At 51.3% G+C, this 19,598-nt stretch overlaps 1 protein-coding gene across 1 annotated transcript in view; it reads right to left on the bottom strand.

Annotated features, from left to right (window-relative positions):
- The window catches only part of ADAMTSL4 (ADAMTS like 4), a 57,865-nt gene extending 38,521 nt beyond the window's left edge, over positions 1-19,344 (bottom strand). Inside the window, 3 exon segments of the mRNA XM_030542010.1 lie at positions 3,094-3,250; positions 18,678-18,787; positions 19,182-19,344. Coding sequence (XP_030397870.1) covers positions 3,094-3,125 — 32 coding nt within the window. The 5' untranslated portion in view covers positions 3,126-3,250; positions 18,678-18,787; positions 19,182-19,344.
- Positions 19,345-19,598: the final 254 nt, after the last annotated feature.

Genomic DNA, 19,598 nt, shown 5'->3' with positions numbered 1-19,598 from the left:
TCACCACGCACTGACTCCTAGCCCCATAGCAGGACTCCCACTAGGAAGTCAATGCCAGAACATTTCCCGTGTACCTCCATTCTGTGCTCAGGCACCAGCCCTTTCGCCGCTGCTCACATGCCCCTGCAATGCCGTTGCTCGCATGCCCCTGCAGTCCAGCTGCTCCTGGGTTAAACAGCTCAGGACGGTAGCACAGGGTCTGAGTAGAACTCATCCAATTAGCTAAAAGAATCTGGCCTCTGAGAAAGAGGAAACACTGTTGCAACTTACGTTCTGCAGCTGTCTAATTAAATGGACGCAGAAGCCTCTAGAGGCTTCTGTTCTGCCGCCTGGATGCTGAAGGTAAAAAGAAGAGGCCTGATTCTCTTCTCTGTTACACCAGTTTAAATCCATATTGGGCCAGATCCATAGCTGGTGTAAACTGGTGCAGCTCCACTGATGTCCAGAAAGCTGCAGCCAATATACATCAGCTGAGACTCTGACCTACTGACAATGGTGTCACTCTGGATTTACCCCAGTTTAAGTGTGACCAGAGTCAGGCTCAGAGACAAACATCGGCTCGCAGAAACTCCCTGGGTCTCCTGCTCTGCTGCCCGGCAGCCTGTGCTGTCATTTACACCCATGCAGATTCAGATTCAGCTGAGGATCTGGCCCCAGTTCTGCTAGCCATCCTGGCTAGAGCTGGGCCTTCCAGGCTGTCAGGGGAAGTTTCACTACATTTACCAGGAACGTGAAGGGAGCTAGCGGAGAAGGAATGCAGGCAAGGAAGGCCACATCCCAAGCTAGGAGGCCAGCGGACACTATCTGGGTCGCCATCTGAGCACCAGGAGACATTGTGGAGCCGACCAACTCAGCTTGGGGCAGCCTCAGGCCATGCAGGGGCCGCCAGCGAACAGGTCCCCGCGTGCAGTGTGGTGCTCAATCTCGGCCTGACATGGAGCGTGGGATTCCTGCGTCGTATGCTCCTCGTGGGCACAGTCTCTTGCTCTAGCTTAATCCGTGGCCCCTCCACGGCCCCTCTGCTCCAAGCAATGCCAGAGGCATGGCTGCCCCTTTCATCTCGCAGGGACAGGCGTTGTGATGGGCACCAGGTTCAGGGCAGGGAAGCTCCCACCTCCTGATGCAGAAGTGAGCTGAATTCGCTTCACTGATGGTCCCTTCTCGGTGCATTTGTGTCCTTGCCACGGCAACAGTGCGAATACATTGGTGTGGACCGGTTTCCTTCCACGTCCCATCCCGTTCCAGAACTGATGCCAACCACAGGTCACAGCAAAATCAAACCTAGGAGCTGCAGCACAGTCTCACGCTATAGCTGCAACTCCACTAGCTAGCAACAGTAGCGGCTTTTATCCGTTCGCTGCACCAGCCCCCAGAGGGAGAGACGGGAGCATGCGCTCAGACTTTTAGGCTGCCCCTACATAATAGGCACTATCCACAAAACTGCCACTGTCCTTTGGCCCTCACTTCCAATCCCTCATAAAACTCACTTCTCCTGCAAACCTTATGAGAAGTGAGATTTAAAGGGAAGCCACCCCCATGGTCCTGTGTCCTAGAGTCAATCCAGAGCCCAAGGTACGACTGATCTGCCGTGATTTCAATGGGCTTTGGATCAGGAGCTTCTAAGTGGCCGTATTAGCTATTAATCGTCCCCTGATTTTTACCTTCTTTCCCTTCACCCTGGTTTTGGTCTGTTTAGGGCCCTCACGTTACGCTCTGTGGGCCAGGACCGAGCATTTGCACCTGGCCAGCGTGTGTGTCCAATTAATGTTCTAAAAATTCCCTGTGAACGGTTGGGATCCCCTGCCTTGCAACCCAGACTGCTGGGGAGCATCCTTCTGCTCTTGGGGGGTGGTGGGATGGCCTCAACAGCGGGCGTGACCCACGTTCATCATGTCTCAGATGCTCAGTCTGGCTGGCTTGGCTGCCAAGTAAAAGGACGGTCTTTCTAACCCACCAGCCCACACCTTCTCCCAGGCTCATAAGAACCACGCCACGCTCTGTGTGGTTTACGTGCCATCCTGTGCGTAACCCTGACCCCGAGGGGCTAAGCCAGAACTGAATCCACCCTGATCCTGAAGCTGGGCTGGGCTAATGGGAATAGACAAATGCCAGCTCCCTCCCCCAGAGCTGAGATGCTCCAGGGGGCTAGCAGGATAAGTACTCATCCATGTCACTAAAGGAGCTCTGATTCTACATGTGCACACATACACCACACGGTACACACACACGCATCCCCACACGTGCACACACTCGCACGCCGATGTCTGGATAAGAAGGGACATCTGTTGTCACTTTTCTGACCCCAGCTGCCTGGTAACACCCAGTAAGTAGGAGCTGGGCGAGGCAGAAGAGAGGAGTTGCCCCGGCAGATCAGACTGTCGGCTTGTCACGTCTGGCATCCCTGCCTCCGGCAATGGCCGAGACCTGATGCTCCAGACAAAGGAAGTAAAAACATTCCACACTGCACCTGGATGCCCTGTGCGGGCGGAACATGGGGAGGTGAGGAAGCAGGGAATCCCCGCCTGACCCCAGCAGGTGGTCACTCGCTGCCCTGAAACCTGAGGATCTGATTAACCATGTTATCTGAGCTCGCACGGCTTCCATGCATGGGCCAGTGAACAGGACACAGGCTGCGAGGCAGAGAGCACAGGAGGAAGGATGGTCCAGTGATTAAGACACTAGCTCACTCCCTGCTCTGACACAGCCTCTCTGTGTGACCTTGGGCGAGTCTCTTAGCTGCTCTGTGCTGCAGTTTCCCCATCTGTGCAATGGGAAGAAAAGCACCGCTCTGCCTCCAGGGTATTGTGAGATACATGCATTGCAGACGTGAGTTGCTCAGATAGATTATTCCAGGCTCTGCCCTTGACTCACTGGGTGTGCTATCCCTCTAGCTGTAAAGTGAGGGATGAATGGCTGTAGCCTATGGACACAGCAAGCCACAAAAATAAACTGAGCAGGGGTTGGGGCTACCTCCTACAGCAGTGAGTTCCACAGATTGACTGAAGTCCCTGTACATCAGATGCCAGGTCTTTCTCTTCCCTACCCCACCATATCTAAAACCTACAAAGAAGCTCAGGGACTATCCCTCCTTACCTGCTCATCCAGCCTCCATAAACAGACCCCATCCTGCCTTAGTTCCTTCCTTTGAGGTGGAAGCTCCCCTGCTTTACTTCTTCAGAAGACCTCCTCTTCCTCTGAGCATCTGAGCTGTCCTGAGAGTCCCAGGACTTTTTAAGGCGTCCTTGCCTCCCTGCATAAAAATAGTAGAGACCAAAAGTCAATTGCTGTATAAGCCTTTTACCTCCACCTTAAATATTGACCACGCCTCCGGCAGTTCTGGTTTTAAGGGTGGCTCTGTTCTTAAATCTAACACTGAATCCCTTTGGGACATTTTATAATCAAAGAACCAGCTGCATGGGGGAAGCATCATTGCAAATGTGGGTGCACCACGGCTCTCTGCTGGAAAGAACTGAGAACTGCTCGCTCTGTGCTTAGATGCCACACTGCAGTGAGGATTCTTCATTAGCCCAGGTGGCAGAGGCCTATGCTTTCAGAGAAGGAGGATGGTATTGATAACCCTGAGGCTATTGTAAGGTTCCCAGCTAGCTCGGGTGCAGCATTGCCAGCCCCCAACGCCAGGAGACAGGCCTTCAAAAAATCATGAGATTGAAAAAAAATAATGAAGTCAGGGATCTTGTTTTTTCCTTTCTGGGTTTACAGCCCTTTGGGGAGTTACATGTTTCAGCTTTTCTCTGCAACAATGAGAGTTAGGAAAAGTCTTTTCTTATTGAAATAAAAGCTGAGAACTCATCATCACCTGACTCCAGGAGCTGGGCCTTTAAGGAAAATGACAAATCTCGCAAGACACCCAATAAAATCCCAAGAACTGGGGCCCCGCTAATGGCAGCTGCGATTATCAGAGGGTACGCGTCTATCCATTGTCACACCTCTTAGTGCAATGGCTGTCATTCAGTGTGGCTGCCCCTCGTAGAGGGAGGGTTTCAAATGGGATGCGTGCTTCATAGCATGAGTATTTTCACATGAACCTATGGGAATCAGACACCCAAATCCCACTGAAGTGAGAGTTAGGCCCCAGACTCCCTTAATCTCCTTGGAATTCCACACCTAAAATGCCATCATCGTTCGGTGACTCATGCCCAGGGAAGAGAGGGTACGAATGGGCCTCACCCGGATAAAGCTGAGGCCAGGCTAGATCCCAGCGATGACTTCCAGACCGTGAGATCTTGGCGACGGCAGAGCGGCTCTCCTGAGGAACCCTGAACAGCAGCTGGGAAATATCGAGCACAAGAGTTGCTCCCAGTGCGGGGCCCCTCAGCAGACTGGATGGGACGGGCTCATCCCATCTCCAACATGGGCTTTACTGAGACACCCTCCAGAGGATCCAGGCCTGGGCTGGGGACGGCGGGTCTCCTGGGGACGGGACCAGCTTCTGACCTACCCGGCTCAAGAGCAGCTGCTCGTGATTGGTTGCCTCTTGTTGACATCCCACAAGGTCGTCAGAAATGGGGCCCAGGGGCTAAGATCTCGTGTGCAGTCTCCACGGGCCAGTTCACCCTTGGGGGCAATTAGCACCAACTACAGCCACCCTCACCAGCGCTCGGCTCCCCGGGGAACTGGACCTACCCCGACCTGTTCGAGAACAAGGGCACCTGACTGTCGCTGCTGCTGGCTACTGCTGCTCCGGGCTGGGGCCCAACGGGTAACCGAGTGGGGATGGATGCTGCAGCCCCTCTCACCCCCTGAGCCATCCAGCCCTCGCCCCAGAGCCAGGGCCCATCAGGCAACCAAGAACCAAAGTCGGGGTTGCTGCTTTCCCAGATGGTCCCGTTAGGGTGACCAGACAGCAAGTGTGAAAAACCGGGACGGGGGTAGGGGGGTAGGGGGTAATAGGAACCTATATAAGAAAAAGAGCCAAAAATCAGGACTGTCCCTATAAAATCGGGACATCTAGTCATCCTAGGTCCCGTCCAGGGATGTACTGGGCAGTGCAACACACAAGCTCGGCTCTCCACCAGCCCCCCCAACCTTTGAAATAAGGACTTTCTGTTAGATCAAAATTCAGCACAGCCCTTGAGACTTTGCCCTCTGGTTCCACCCAGAGCAATGTCTAGGAGAATCCACCCACCCTGTGCCAGGATCCTGGGGAAAGCCTGGCCCCTCAGGCAGGATGCTGTCAGCCCGGACTGAGGGCTTCTTTCTTGGCGCTCGCCTCTGTGTTTTGTGGCAGGAATCTGGACGGCTGGCAACGCACTGCAGCCAGTGGGACAAAGTTGGTCACCGCACAGCAGGAGCCAGTGGCCCACAGCAAGCTGAAATGTACACACACACACAGATCCACTTCTGCTCCCATGCACAGAGATGCGTACCTGATCCAGAAACACAGCACACACGGACACACCGCCTTGTACACCCTGTGCCCCATTTCCCCCAGTGCAGAGTAGGGGGGGCTGTGATGCTCCTCAGGCAGAACGGCAGCCTGCACGCCCCCCGAATTCCCTGCCCCTGCAGGGCCGAGGTCCCGTCCCCAGGCTGTGGGGGAGGACGGCTGCACGCTGTTCAACTGTCCTGATAAAGAACTCCCTCTGCAAAGACCGAACTGTTCCTTCCTCCGCTTGGGGCCATTGCTCCTTACCCAGGCTAATTCCATCCTTCCTTTAGATGGCTTCCATGGAGGTATTTAAAAGCTTTGATCACTTCCCCTGAGACTCCAGCACTCTCAGGACTAGGAGTTTAACCCCTTCCACCCCTCCTGTTACGTTTACCGCCCAGCCTTGAAATCGTCTTCCCGCACCTTGGGCCGAGGTGCTCCAGATGGGCCAGCACTGGGACTCCCCCGCCCTTACATGTGACCCCTCTCTGCACCCACCCGGAAAGCGAGTCAGTCCCTGGAGCACTTCCCGATAAGCTCTGCTCTGTTCACACGGTAGCACCACTGAAGCCAATAGGGGCCCTCTGGATTTCGCCCTGGGTCGGTGAGATCAGAATTGGTCCCAACAATGCGTTCACTACCAACCCCCTAGGTCTCGGGTGTATTGCAATCCAGGGTGCTGTCCCTCTGTGCCTGTCCTCTGGCTGAGTGGCTGTGCATTCAATCAGCACTGGATGCAGGACGTGGGGCCCGATCCTCATCTCAGCGGTGCTGGTGTAACGCCACTGTCATCCATGGGACTTGCGTGCAGCAGGGTGGGGTCAGGCCCTGGACTGCAGGTGAACGTACTCCTCCCTCTAGTGATTGTTGAGAGAGACAAGGCGGGGGAGGTAATATTCTTTATTGCAGTGGTTCTCAACCAGGGGTGCGGGGTCCCTTGGGGGACCGTGAGTAGATTTCGGGGGGGGGGCTGCAAGCAGGGCCAGCATAGATTTGCTGGGGCCCAGGGCAGAAAGCAGAAGCCCCACCATGAAGCCTGAGCAACTAGCTTTGTGGGGGCCTCTGTGGCGTGGGGCACTGGGCAGTTGCCCTGCTTCCTACCCCCTAACGCTGGTCCTGGCATTTAAGTACAGTTGTTGTGGCAGAGATGAGTTTTTAATAGTATCTTGGGGGGCCCTCAGAGAGAAAAGGGTTGAGAACCTTGACTTTACTGGACCAACGTCTGCTGGTGAGAGAGAGAAGCATTTGGATTGAAGAAGATGAAAGTTTTGTCTCTTTCACCGGGAGAAGCTGGATCCAAATGAAGAGATGACCTCACCCACCTCGTCTCTCTCATATCCTGGGACAGACGCTGCAGACAACCGCTGGTTGTTGTCGGATGGTGGCACCTAGACACCCATCACGCTGAGCACTGCGTGAACAGAGCAAGGGACAGTCCCTGCCCTGACGAGGAGCAGACCAAGCAGGCTCTTATCCTGCATCTCAATTGCTGCAACCTTCTCCTCTCTGGCCCGGACAGACGCCATGTGGCCTCGCTCAGAGACATTCCTGAGGCTGTTGCAAAGATGGTTTCCTGGCCTGTTGCTTGGCCCCCTCTCTGCATCCCTCCAGTGGCTCCCTCTTTCTCCAATCGAACAAACGTTGGCTACTTGCCTTCACCTTCAGAAGTCAGGACCCTTCCCCAGCCCGGCCCCTCCCTCCCTAGCATCTCTCCTGCACCATCGAGATGTCGACCCACGATCCACCTTCTGTCGCCAATGTGATGCGTGGTGCAGATGAGCCTCTTTGTGCTTCCTCCTCTGCTCCTCCTCACCCCAATGGGGGAAGCTCCCTGTCAACGTCCACAAAACAACCTCCTTCTAAACCCCCTCAAAACACTCCTGAGCCCAGGTTGGGCAGAGACTGGCTTTTTGTCCTGCGTGTGGTTCTTTTTCTCTGGGTTTTTGGCGGGGGCGGGTCCATGCTGGAAGGACTGAAAAAGTGGGGCAGGGGGACACATTTGCTTCAGCCACCCCTTCGTTATGGTGGAGGCGGGGCCAGGTCAAATCTGAGTGAGTGGCATTGCAACCTGGTGCATGAGGTCACAATGCCACATAAATTTGTGCCAGCCACCCCTATGTGGCCAAGCGAAGAGGTTTTGCTGGGGTGCCACCTGGCTGTGGTCAGGGGCCAAGGAGGGGCCCCTGGTCCCCTCCTCCGTTGTGCCCCTGCTGAGTTCAGGTTCTCGGAAGTAGGAGGACGGGTGGTCCTATGGTTTCTCATCTCTGGCACCCAAGGGTGCAAGGGAATTCAGAATCCAGTCCCATTAGACAATTTCTCTTCCTGGGTCTTGCGCTTTTATGTTTAGGTTCCCAAAATGACTAGGGGCGGGGGGTGGTGGGGAGTGCAACTGTTTCCATAAGAACCACAAATGTTTTTGTTGCTATTAAAAATAACCCCCCTGGTCACATTTCTATTTACATTCAACTCCCTATTTAAAAAGTCATCCATGTAAATCAACGCCCCAATCGTGGGGTTGACACTACACATCGCTGGCTCAGATTCTGCAGTCAGTTACTCTTGGGCAAAATCAGACCAGCTCCCCTGGACCCCTGGATGTCTCACTTGCAAAAACAAGGTGCATTTTTATATTGAGCTGGCCGGGAATCTCATGACAAACGATTTTTTGCTAGGAAACGTTGATTCACCAAAACCGAACCTGTCGGGAAGGGGCCCATTTCCACCAATTCCCGACATGAAAAAACCTTGGGGAAAAGTTTCATAATCTCCCATTTTGCTGCTCTTGGAACTAAAATTTGCGGTTGGGCAGTTCAAAATTGAACTTAATTTATACTAAAGAAAGGTTGAAAAGGTCCAAATTGAAATGAAACGTTTCAATCGCCTCAAACCAAAATGTTTTCCATTTGTGAATATTGTTGAGTGGGCCTTAGTGAGAATTAGGCTCTGTTAACTTTAGGTAGTCATGCTAGATGCGAGATTCTGGCTCTGTCCGCTGTTGGTCAACCAGCCCCTAATCCACGCTCTGGTATTTTATCTAGTTGGGATGTCTCCAGCTCCTCGTTATGTGGCACTCGGCTCAGATGGGTGAGTGAGATCTAATATGCTGCACCCGCTGCATTCCCCTTTAGCTTCCCAAATCAGTCGTGACCAAGTGGGGGATTAGAAATAGCACCAGCTCTCCAGGGCGTGGGAGCATTCAACAAGCCACGGCCAGGCAGCAGGACAACCGCTCAGCCAAGACGAATCTCTGCCATGCAAGAGCCCGTAACGGAGCTAATGCTTCTAATGCCTGCTCGTTGGAGCGCTGTCAAATAGCCTGGAATAAAGCAGGTCAACACGCCAACGCCCCACCCCAAGGGACCCCCAGATCTCAGCACTAAGGCCTAGCTGCATCCGTTGTCTCTCTCTCCAGGCACTGTCACTGCCCAGGTTCTTATCCCACTGATCCACTTCCCATGTGGCTGGTGAGAGGGAATAGACCCGAAGTGTCCTGAACCCAACCTGATCCGGTCACCAAGCCACACAACCTCCCTGTACATTGCTTGAGAATCAGACCTCGCTGACTGATGGTTGTGCAAACTCCCTGGCATTGCAAATATTCACCACTCACCCCTGCCAACTCTCTGATGAGCATGCCTTGGCCAGGAACCCCAAGCCCGGCACGAGCCACTCCAGAACCCTGGACTTCAAAGATGCGTGTCTATCACGTCACCTGAGCAGGGGCTGCTGCGGAGAAGGAGGAGGATGCGTTTAGCCTCAGGAAGCATCTCCCCAGCCTGTCTGTAATCCCGACCTGGGTCCTTCCTTCTCAGCCCGGCCTAACTTTGCAAATATCCATGGGATCAGGGTGTGGCGTGGGGAGATTGATCCCTCACTGCAGTGTGCATCACCATTCCAGTGGGCAGGGTGGCTGAAGCCTGAATGAGCCTCTGGGCTCCCCTCTCACCTCCTGAGACAGTTCTCTCTGGGGTAGGACTGAGACAGGCTGGAGATCAGGCTACACGGACACTGCATCTGTCCTTTGGAGACACAGAGCTCTCCAGCACCGTCAATCCAACAGTCAGCACCACCACTCAGACGTACCAGGCCTAATCTCCAAGATAGCGGAGCCATCACAACGTCCACCAAATCATGTCTGGGAACCAGGGGACATTGAAAGACTCCTCTGATGGACCTGTGCCGTGGGCAGCCCCTAGCTCGGCAGCACCTGATCCCCAAGGCTAGCGCTCAAGGGCGTTTCGGTGCTGAGGATACAGTTATGCAGGGATTCTGACTGGATGATCTTAAAGTCTATGAATCTATGAACCTGCTGGTTCAGCTAAGAATCAAGAGGGAGACGATCCCTCATCAAGGTTTCAGAGGAGATTATGCAAAGAGCGGAAAGAAGCCAGGAGACTTCACGCAGCGGCTTTTTGTCTGTGAGGAAAGCGATTAGCTCTAATCACTTTGGAACCAGATCTCTGGGCTTGAAAACATGATATTGTGTGTCCCCAGCTGCCCCTCCACCAAGCTAATGCCTAAGGGTCAGGGGGAGCGGAGGGCAGGGTGCTTGGAAAAGTGAAGGTTGTTGGGAATTGGATCAGGTTGTAAAGTGACATTTCACCCGACATGCCATCAGATACCATCCAACAGGTGTCACCTGTAGGGCTTCTGATCTGGCCCTGGATTTAACGGTAAGGCAGGGAAAGGTATCATGCCTGCCTCTCCTCCTATGCCCTCCTAAGCACCCTGTTTAGCCACTTCTTAGCTCTCAATGCTAAGCGCTTACAGCACTTTTCAGAGATGAACTAATTAACCCTCCCCAAGGTCTGCGGGAGCAAGGACAACATTATCCTCCCCATTGCACAGAAGGGGAAACTGAGGCACAGAGTGGTGCAGTGACTCACCCAGGGAATGAGAGCTGGAATAAGCACCTCACTCTTCTCAGACCATCCAGTGATGCTTCCCTATCTGAACTGTCCTTCAAGCTATGAGAAACCCCTATAGCTGTGCTTGTCAGCTAGCCAGTCATGGAATGGTGGCTGTGAAACTTTCACCAGAACTTTTTACAAATGTGGACATGGTATTAAAAAGGGAGCGTCTGTATTTGCTCCGTCACTCACCACAAGAATAAACAGGAGTCAAAAGACCAGGACTTAGCGATCTCTGTGTCCAACTGGGCTTTCATCCCTGATGCTACTGAGGTACTTAACATTTTTTTCACTTTTGACTGTAAAACCAGGCTGGTCAATTTCACTTCATGTTTTTAGTCAGTTTCACTTTCTGGTTCTCATAGGTCAGGGCAAGTTTATTTTGTTTGAGTCTCTGGTCCCACAGAAAAATTAAAGAAAAAGTGTGACAGATGCTAGTCCCATCCCTTACGGCACTACTGCAAAGGGACCAGGTGCCACGGTGATGGGTGTAGTATAGGAACCCTCTCTAGGATAGAACACAATTTTTGAGATCATGATATTTCCTATTCCAGACCATTGAAAATCTAACCCTAAATTGGCATTCTCAACTACCAGATGCTTCCTCTTTCAACTAGAAAGCTGGAAAATTTGGAACCCGATCTGAACGTGCAATTTCACACGCCCCAAAATTTGAGATGTGGGATTTTGCATTTGGTTTGTTACAGTGAGAGAGCCAGCCACGAAACCAAGCTTCCAAAACACACCAGGGCTTGGAAGAGTTTTTCTGGGTGGGGCCCAGATCTGGGTTATGAACTGAATCCAAGTCCCCATTGTTAAAGAAACAGCCTGCTCGGTTTTGTTCAGATTCAAGAGCACAAATTTTCTGATAACCTCATATGAGCCACCATTCCTTTGCAGCAGGGAGGTGGGGGTGGAGAGGGAGCAAGGGGAGGGGGGGAAATATGCTAGAGGAATTAAGTGTCCAGGGAAAGCAGAAAGCTAAGACAGATGTTTTCGCACAGAAAACAGGAGGTGATTTGCAGATAACGTTGGATGCTGTGAGCTAACTGTCTAGCAAGCCATTTTAATAACACACAAAAAACAATGAATAAAACCAATGCTGGATGCCAAGACAGCTGATGCCTAGTGGAAAAAACTTTCAGGAACACTCTGTATGGAAAAGATCCTGCCTTCGCTCCTTTTATTGCTCTCTCTTATTAAGGGACTCGAGAACTTTTTGCATGAGAACTCAGGAATTTGGCTCCAGTGCTTATAAACTCCCTACCTGAAGTTACAACATCACAGTCATTTCTGTGGCAGTCAGCTACAGGCCTGCCAACTGCAAGCATGCTAAAATCACTCATCAGGCCCCTCAAAATCATCAGATTGACTTAAAAATAACAAATAATGTATTTTGAGTTCTTTTTATCTGCTGTCTGGATTTTGAGCCTTCAGGACACACTCAGGACACAAGCTTTTATCTGCCACTGTGAGGGCTAGAAACCTTTTTCTTTTAAATCGAAGGTGAGCTTCTTGTACTGTCACGGGACTCCAGGAGCTGGGGGGGTTACAAAAAACCCACACCAACTATCGCGATAAAATGTGAAGAGTCGGCAACGCTGCAACAGTGACACCAGAAACGAGAAACATGATGTCAGGAGGGAGAAGGGGAGCCCCAGAGAGCGGCAAAACCCCCATTTTCATGCAAATAATCCTGACAGTAATAAAGAAAAAGAGAGAGGAAAACCCTCCATTATAACTAGCTGGCTCAAAACAGGACCGTTTGCCGGAAGACACAGCATTATGGTCCTTCTGCCCCTTTCTCACTGGACAAGCTGTTTCATGTTCCCTAGTAACTAACAGCTGGACGAGAGCAGTGGTTAGGTCCCTAAACAAAAGCCAGGTCATCACAATAAAATGAAGATCCATGATCTTTGCAAAGAGCGAGGAGACCTTAAGGGGGGAAGAAGAGTAGTAAGTCATCCCCCTCTTCCCCTGATCTTTAGCCTGACTCAGGGCTGGGCCAGCCTATGTGATAATTTAGAGCAGCCTAAAGGCTGCTCTGAGCCACATATCCCCAAAGGATCTTTACACCAGCCAAGGACTGCAGGAGCACTTTGCATTATGGCTCCACCTCCTCTCTCCATCAGCCCCCTGCACCTAGTGGGATATAGGCAGCATAGAGCTGATCAGTTAGATGGGACAGTGATGAAAAGGGGGTGTAGCTTGGGACCAAAACCCAGTCCCAACTCATTTTGTCTGGCCCGTCCCATCACAGATATGGGGCCTGAGTGTCTTTGAAAAGAGACTTTCTCCTCTGTGGGATTTTCAGACCACAGGAGCATCTCGACTAAAACATCGGGACTAAGCACCGCCACTTAGCACGTCGGCAGCCCGTTCCAGGGAGGAGGCATTTCATCCACCATTTCATCTAGAGACGGCCCAGGACTGACATCTCAAATGCCCTCAGACTTTGAGGGGTTAAGAGAATCCAATTCTGGAACCTGAGCCTTATAGCCCATCCTCCACTCTTCCCCAATCACTCAGGGAGGCATGTCCCCCAGCTGGTGATAACAGATCACAAAAGTTCAAAGTCAAATTTCCAGAGGGGGCCTTGGATTTTTAGTGCCTCATGTTTTCTGTATGTGTATATATATCTCATTACTATATGCTCCATTCTATGCATCCGATGAAGTGGGCTATAGCCCATGAAAGCTTATAGAATCATAGAATATCAGGATTGGCAGGGACCTCAGGAGGTATCTAGTCCAACCCCCTGCTCAAAGCAGGACCAATCCCTGACTAAATCGTCCCAGCCAGGGCTTTGTCGAGGCTCAAATAAATTTGTTAGTCTCTAAGGTGCCACAAGGACTCCTGTTCTTTTTTCAGAGGTGAGCACCCACCACACCGATCAGAATCAACGGGAACTGGGCCTCTCAGCACCCCGCAGGCTGTCTCAAGTGGGGCCCCCCAAATCACTAGTTACTTTGACCCTGATTCAGCAAAGCACCCAGGCACCATTTATCCAAGCACTTAAACACAGGCTTAGCCGAACGGGGACAGACCTGAGGACAAGCATAAGTATCTCAGGTTCTAAGGCCCAGCTCTTCAAAGGGATTTCGGCTCCTGACGGCCACTGATTTCTCTTCCCTTGATTGAGCTGAGTCTGAATAACCTGCCTAAGGGCCTACATTAAGTGTCAGATCTAGGACTAGGCCCCAGATCCTCCAGATTGCCACAACACCTCCCCGGAGACCCGAGGCTGTTCCAATTCACTATGCTCACATGTGTTCCTTAACACTATGACGTACTCTTTTCTTGGAGATGCGCTGGAAAAGGAGACAAGGCGCTGGGAAATAAAGCAGAGACCCGGAGACAAAAGGAAACGAAGAGCCAACATCAAGAGAACGCTCCCGCTCCAAGCCAAACTGCTCTGCTTAGTTCAGTCCCATTAAAAGTCCCTGCCCTCCGCCCTCCTTTGGTTTGACATCTGCTTTACAAGGCTGCTCAGCACCAGCGGCCAAGCGCTGCTCACGTTTTGGAACCCAAGAAAGGATTGCGTCTTCCTGAAGCCCAAGAATTTCAGATGAGCTCAGCGCGGGTGGGGGGGAGGGGGGAGCGTTGCCAAGATCTTTGCAAAATCTCACTATGGGAGCTGCTGGGCGCTGAGTGCTTTGGAGAATCTAGCCCCAGTCGTGGGTGCCGATCCCCTGGAAATCTGGCCCGGAGTTCTTGGTAGAATCTTGCCTTTCATCTTAACAATCTCACCATCTGCATTAAAGCAGAGATCAGCCAACCCCGGTCCTGCAATCAGATCTGGGTGCAGGAGTCCGTCTGCACAGATGCCATTGCAGCTGCAGGCCCACAGCCAGGGTCACACACTGCTGCTGAACGCACCTGTAACTAGATGTACCAAGCACACAGTAACGAATCAGCTTCCATCCACAGGGGAACAAGGGCCGATCAGGAAAACCGTGATGCAAACTGGTGCAAATCAACATCCGGGGCAAAAACGTCACAAACAGAGCTGAGTGGGCAGTGGGGATCTTTATCCCCTCATGAAAAGTTTCTATGAACATGACAACATTTCTACCAAATTTTCCCTCACAAACGATTTCAGCAGGATTTCTCTTGGTCTTAAAGTCAAGCAGCTCCGTTCTAAGTGTTTGCAGAATCAGGGCACATCCACAGTGCAGAACAAAAGCCACATCAGTGAGTCTCAGAGCCCAGGTCAACCCACTCCCCCCCTTTCTGGGTTTCACAGCCCCAACACCTACATTGCTATTTTTAGCCCTGTTAACCCCAGTCAATTGACCCGGACTCAGATACTTGCTGCCACAGGGTTTTTTCTGCAGTGTGGATGTACCCTCATTCAGTCGTGTGTTATAGACACATGATACATGCAAGATCCCTTCTCAAGAGGGCGCTTGACTGAACATTTTAAAGCAGGGGTAGGCAACCTGATTTTCAGTGGCACTCACACTGCCCGGGTCCTGGTCACCGGTCCGGGGGGCTCTGCATTTTAATTTAATTTTAAATGAAGCTTCTGAAATATTTTAAAAACCTTATTTACTTTACATACAACAGTAATTTAGATCTATATTATAGACTTATAGAAAGAGATTAAAATGTATTACCGGCACGCGAAACCTTAAATCGGAGTGAATAAATGAAGACTCGGCACAGCGCTTCTGACAGGTTGCCATCCCTCGATCTAAAGCCTGGTCCACACCTAGTTTTCGTCCTGGTATAAAAGTGCCTTATGCTGGAATAGTTTATTGCCCCTTCCTGTAAGCACCTTTATACCGGTATAACTAGGGGAGGCTTGTACCGCTTTAACTACCCTGGCAGAGTACACTTTTGCAGAGAGAGAAACCAGCTTGTTAGCAGGGGCGGGGTCTCCTGCAATGGAAAGCTACCATAGCATCGCCGGTGCGCGTAGGGAAAAATCCGGTGTTGGGCATCAGCCCGCATGGTTCTTCCGTTTCTACTTTCTTTGATCCCCACGTGAAAAGGAAGCTTCTAAATGTGATATTTAGGCTAGCAGCAATTTACTCCACTCAAAGGAATAAATACGGCAGGGAAATGCTATTTGCTCCTCATCTAATGACATCTCGGGCACCATCTCTTCTGTGTCGGGACGGCACCCAGCACTAAGGGTGGCGCTCTAGAATACACAGAATAATCCAGGGGCATGTTACCATCTGTTAGGAGGGATTTTATACTACAGCAAAGTCACACACACACACACACACACACACACACACACACACACACACACACACACACACACACACACACACACACACCCTGCCCTGTCACGGGCGTGGATTGTAATCTGAACATTGCAGAGCACTGAAATAGCTTTGGCTTTCCATTCTCTTCCACTATAAACAGAATTTGTTCCGTTCCAGTCCGCAATTAGCAAGTTCCACTGCACGTTATTTTGGGGACCACTCAAAGCTTCTGGGGCTGCTACTGACAGACTATAGGAGATTCAGGATGGATATGAAGTTTAATCTCTAGGACTCCGTGCTGGTTCTAAACTGACTTGGGCAGAGGATTTGAAGGCTCGGGGGCAGGATTTAGGGTTAATGGGTGGGCAGGGGTTAATGTTGGCATTGCCACTCAAATGTATGCTTAGAGGAGGTGTATAATATATCCCCATATCCTTGTGAAATAATACTTTGCTCTTATAGATTGCCTGTCATCGGAGGAGGTCAAAACCTTTCTCAGCCAGATGGGATCTGTACTCCCCACTCAGACAAACTTCCCACGGGAGCCCATGGGACCCTAATCAGTGACATTTCACAACTCCTCTATAACGGCAAGGAATAGTCTCCCCTTGGGAAAACAGAGGCATAAAAACAGTGATGTCAGCTCTCCTAATTTAACTGAGAGTCTTGAGTTACTTGGCGCATTTCTTGCAGCCCCAGCTGCTGGAGTCATGTGAATACATCAAAATCTCAGCTTCCTGGTTGTTTGGGCTTTTTTTTTTTTAAAGTACATTACTAGCCCTCATGGTTATGAAAAAAGCATCAAAGTCTCAGAATCCTGAGGCCTTACAGAAATCCCACAAAATTTATTCTTTTCTTTAGCAATCTCATCATTTCTAAACTAATCTCATGGATATTTTTTTTTTTTTTGCAGCAAGGGGGGTCTGGAGAGATGACTCATCATTTCCAAACACTTGTCATTGGCATTACTGAAGAGCAAGTAAATGACTTGAACAAGGTCCCACAATGGAAGAACCGGAAAAAGAACCCAGGTGTCATAACTTCCAGTCCCTGATCTGATGATTAAACAAACACTTCTCTTTCAAAGCTAGCTCTAGACTGCGGGATCCCTGAGTCTATCCCAGGGGTAGTCAATTTATTTTTTTTTTTTTTGGTCAAAGTCTAAATTTCTTGGTCAAGGTATAGCCAAGGTCCAGACTCCAGTGAAAATAATAAAAAAGCCAACAACAATAATAATAATAAGCAAATAAAAAGATTGTGGGGTCTGGAGGTCCGGATTTGGCCTGCAGTCTGCCTTGTTCTAGCTGCTATTACAATGCATATGCCCCAGAGAGAACGCACACAAACACATTCAGTGTGAAGTCATTTTTTTTCCACCAAGCAATTCCACTCCACACGGGAGCTTCCCAATCAGCACATTGCAATGTAGTGAAACAATCTGGGACTTTATTCGACACATGGCTCTATAAAGGGAATTTTGCTGGGAGTTGACAGCAGGTGGGTTCTGCTGTAGCACCGTCCACCGCCTGCCACCTCCCAGGAGATTACGGCCCACTAACATTTTCCCTCGGGGATTAAGCCAGGCCGTGTGAACGACAACGGAGTGCAGCGCACGCAGTCCTGGAAGGACTGAGGTTCCAATCACCCCAGCAGCAGCTGCAACAATGGGTGATATGCATCAAGAGGTGGGTTTTAGGGTCTTTTGGGGAACAGAGCCATGGGCTGGGTACAATGGGCTGGCACCAAATTGGGGTGAGATTGAAGCAATGTGTCCCAGAATAATATCTATCTATCTATCTATCTGTCACAGAGAAACGACCCACATCCCACCCTTGCACCTAGGACCACCCAGGCTGGCACTGAGGACTGAATGGGAGAGATGTCATAGGTTTTACTCTTCGAGTATATCACAGGAGGGTAGTGCCAGCCAAACGTGGCTATAGATCAGGGTTAAAAAAAAAACAAAAAACAACAACAGCACTCTTTAGGTTTCTTTATGCGATGCAGGGTCCTTTTACATTTCTCTCACCACAATCCTTTTCTCTTTTAGTGACAACAGCAGAGTGGCCAGTGGCTTCCATTGCTCAGATTCCTCACTGGAGTATCTTGGAAAACTCAGCCCGAAATACCCGGACCCACAGGGTAGATCTGTGCTGGGCCCAGAAATGGCTAAAGGCCAGAGCTCTGCATTTACCTTTCTCTTCCCCTCTGTAACCTGTCCTTGTTTGTAAACATTCCCCTCCCTGCCCTCTTCCCTGAGCCCTTTGAAATGAAAGAATCTGAAGTATTTTTGGATGCCAAAGTGAAACAGTAGAACCGCGTTTTGCTGTTTCCTACTGCACAGAGGCGCTCAAAATCAATAGGGCTCGGGGAGTGCGCGGGGGGGGGGGGGAGTTGCATCAGGTCCAAAGCCTTCAAGGGTGAGAACCACAACTGGGAAGGAGAAAACCGTTGGGGAGGGGGGAGAATTTCTCACTTGCACGTTTCATAAACAAATGTTTCCAGCTATTTCCCAGGCAGGGAGGGGGCAAAGCTTTGTCTCTGCAAGAAATAAAAGTAAAAGCAAAGTTGATGGGACGCTTTTTGTGTGTGTGTGGCTTGCGAAAGCATCACCTCTGGCTCCCGTTGGCACGTTCCAGCCACTGCTTTCAACACACCCCAGTGCACACAAATGCACACACCGCGGTAACGATGCCACACCCACGATGGGCAGAGAAAAGGGGAACTTTAAAAAGCCGGATTGACTTTTTGTTAAGCCTCTGGTGTCTGAAATATTATGAACCCCCGGCCCTACCCCGTTGCTTTTACAACAATGCACCAGCGGTGCTTTCAGGCGGACATCAGTGCAAAGCGAAATATTACTAGCAGATGAAAGATTCATTTGCAACCAAGGGTGGTACAACAAGACCCATTTTAAAGACACACACACACACACACACACACACACACACACACACACACACTCTTACACTTTTCTGGCACTTTCTGGGGAGTAGCAGCTAAAAGATTGTCATACACCTGTTGGGGTTTTGAGACTCTTAGCCAGCAGCACACTCAGGCAACAGGTTTCAAACTACAGTGAAACTGACCCAATTCCAGTGAGTATCACGCAGGAGAAATCCACTTATCTACAGAGAATAATCAAGCCGCGTCACTTACCTTCTTTCTGAAGAGCTCCCGAGTCACATCCAGGGGTTGGGGCGAGGGGGCTGCAGACTGGACGTTTAACCCTTTGGCTCTGGGGGTTGTTTTGAGAAAGAAATTTGCTCCTGGAGAAATAAGGGGGGGGGGCAGAGATTAGATATAGAGAGAGGATGGATGTGGATAGATAGGGGGGTGTATGGGGACAGATAGATGGATGGGGCGAATGGGGATAGATAGATGGGGGGGATGGGGATAGAGAGAGGGCTGTGTGTATAGGGATAGATAGATCTAGAAAAGATCTAGATCGATCTAGAAAAGGGGTGATGGAGGGATAGAAAGAATCAGGAGCTGGATATAATATTTTGGGAGGGAAATCCACTGAGTAGCTGGTAACGCCAGATGTTTCGCTTGGGATCGAACAGCTGGTTCCTTTTCCAAGGCAGAAAACGCGCTTTTCCAGCGTCTCCGGACGCCCCCAGTCCAGCACTGCAGATCCCGGGGAGGTTGCAAGCCCCTCACCCCGCTTCTGCTCCGCGCCCACCTCCCCGTGCAATGCGGGCAGAGGGTCCAGCGGCCGGTCCGGACTCGGCTGTAACTTTCTTGTTGCTCCCTTCGCCCCCCCGCTCCCAAGCTGCCGCGGGCGGGTGCACGGGGGCCGGGTCACGCCGCCGGTCGCTGCCTCTCTCCGCCGCTGCCGGACCGGGGGCTGGTCAGTTCCAGCCGGTCCCCGCGTGCAGCCCCCCAGGCGCGGATCGCAGCAGCAGCCGCCGCCCGGCCTCCTCCTGCCCCTTCACCGCCTCCTTCCACAGGCAGCCCCGGCCGCCCCGCCTCCCTCCCGCAGCCTTCGACCGCGCACCCCTCCCCCGCGCCCGGGGCTTGCTTCCCCCGGCTCCTACCTCCTTGCATACTGCCGGCGAGAGGCTCCCAGCGCCCGGC

Source organism: Gopherus evgoodei, chromosome 24, assembly GCF_007399415.2.
Source record: "Gopherus evgoodei ecotype Sinaloan lineage chromosome 24, rGopEvg1_v1.p, whole genome shotgun sequence".
In the NCBI taxonomy this organism is placed as follows: Eukaryota; Metazoa; Chordata; order Testudines; family Testudinidae; genus Gopherus; species Gopherus evgoodei.
Note: the sequence above shows the minus strand (reverse complement) of the source record. Positions and strands in the feature narration are given on the sequence as shown.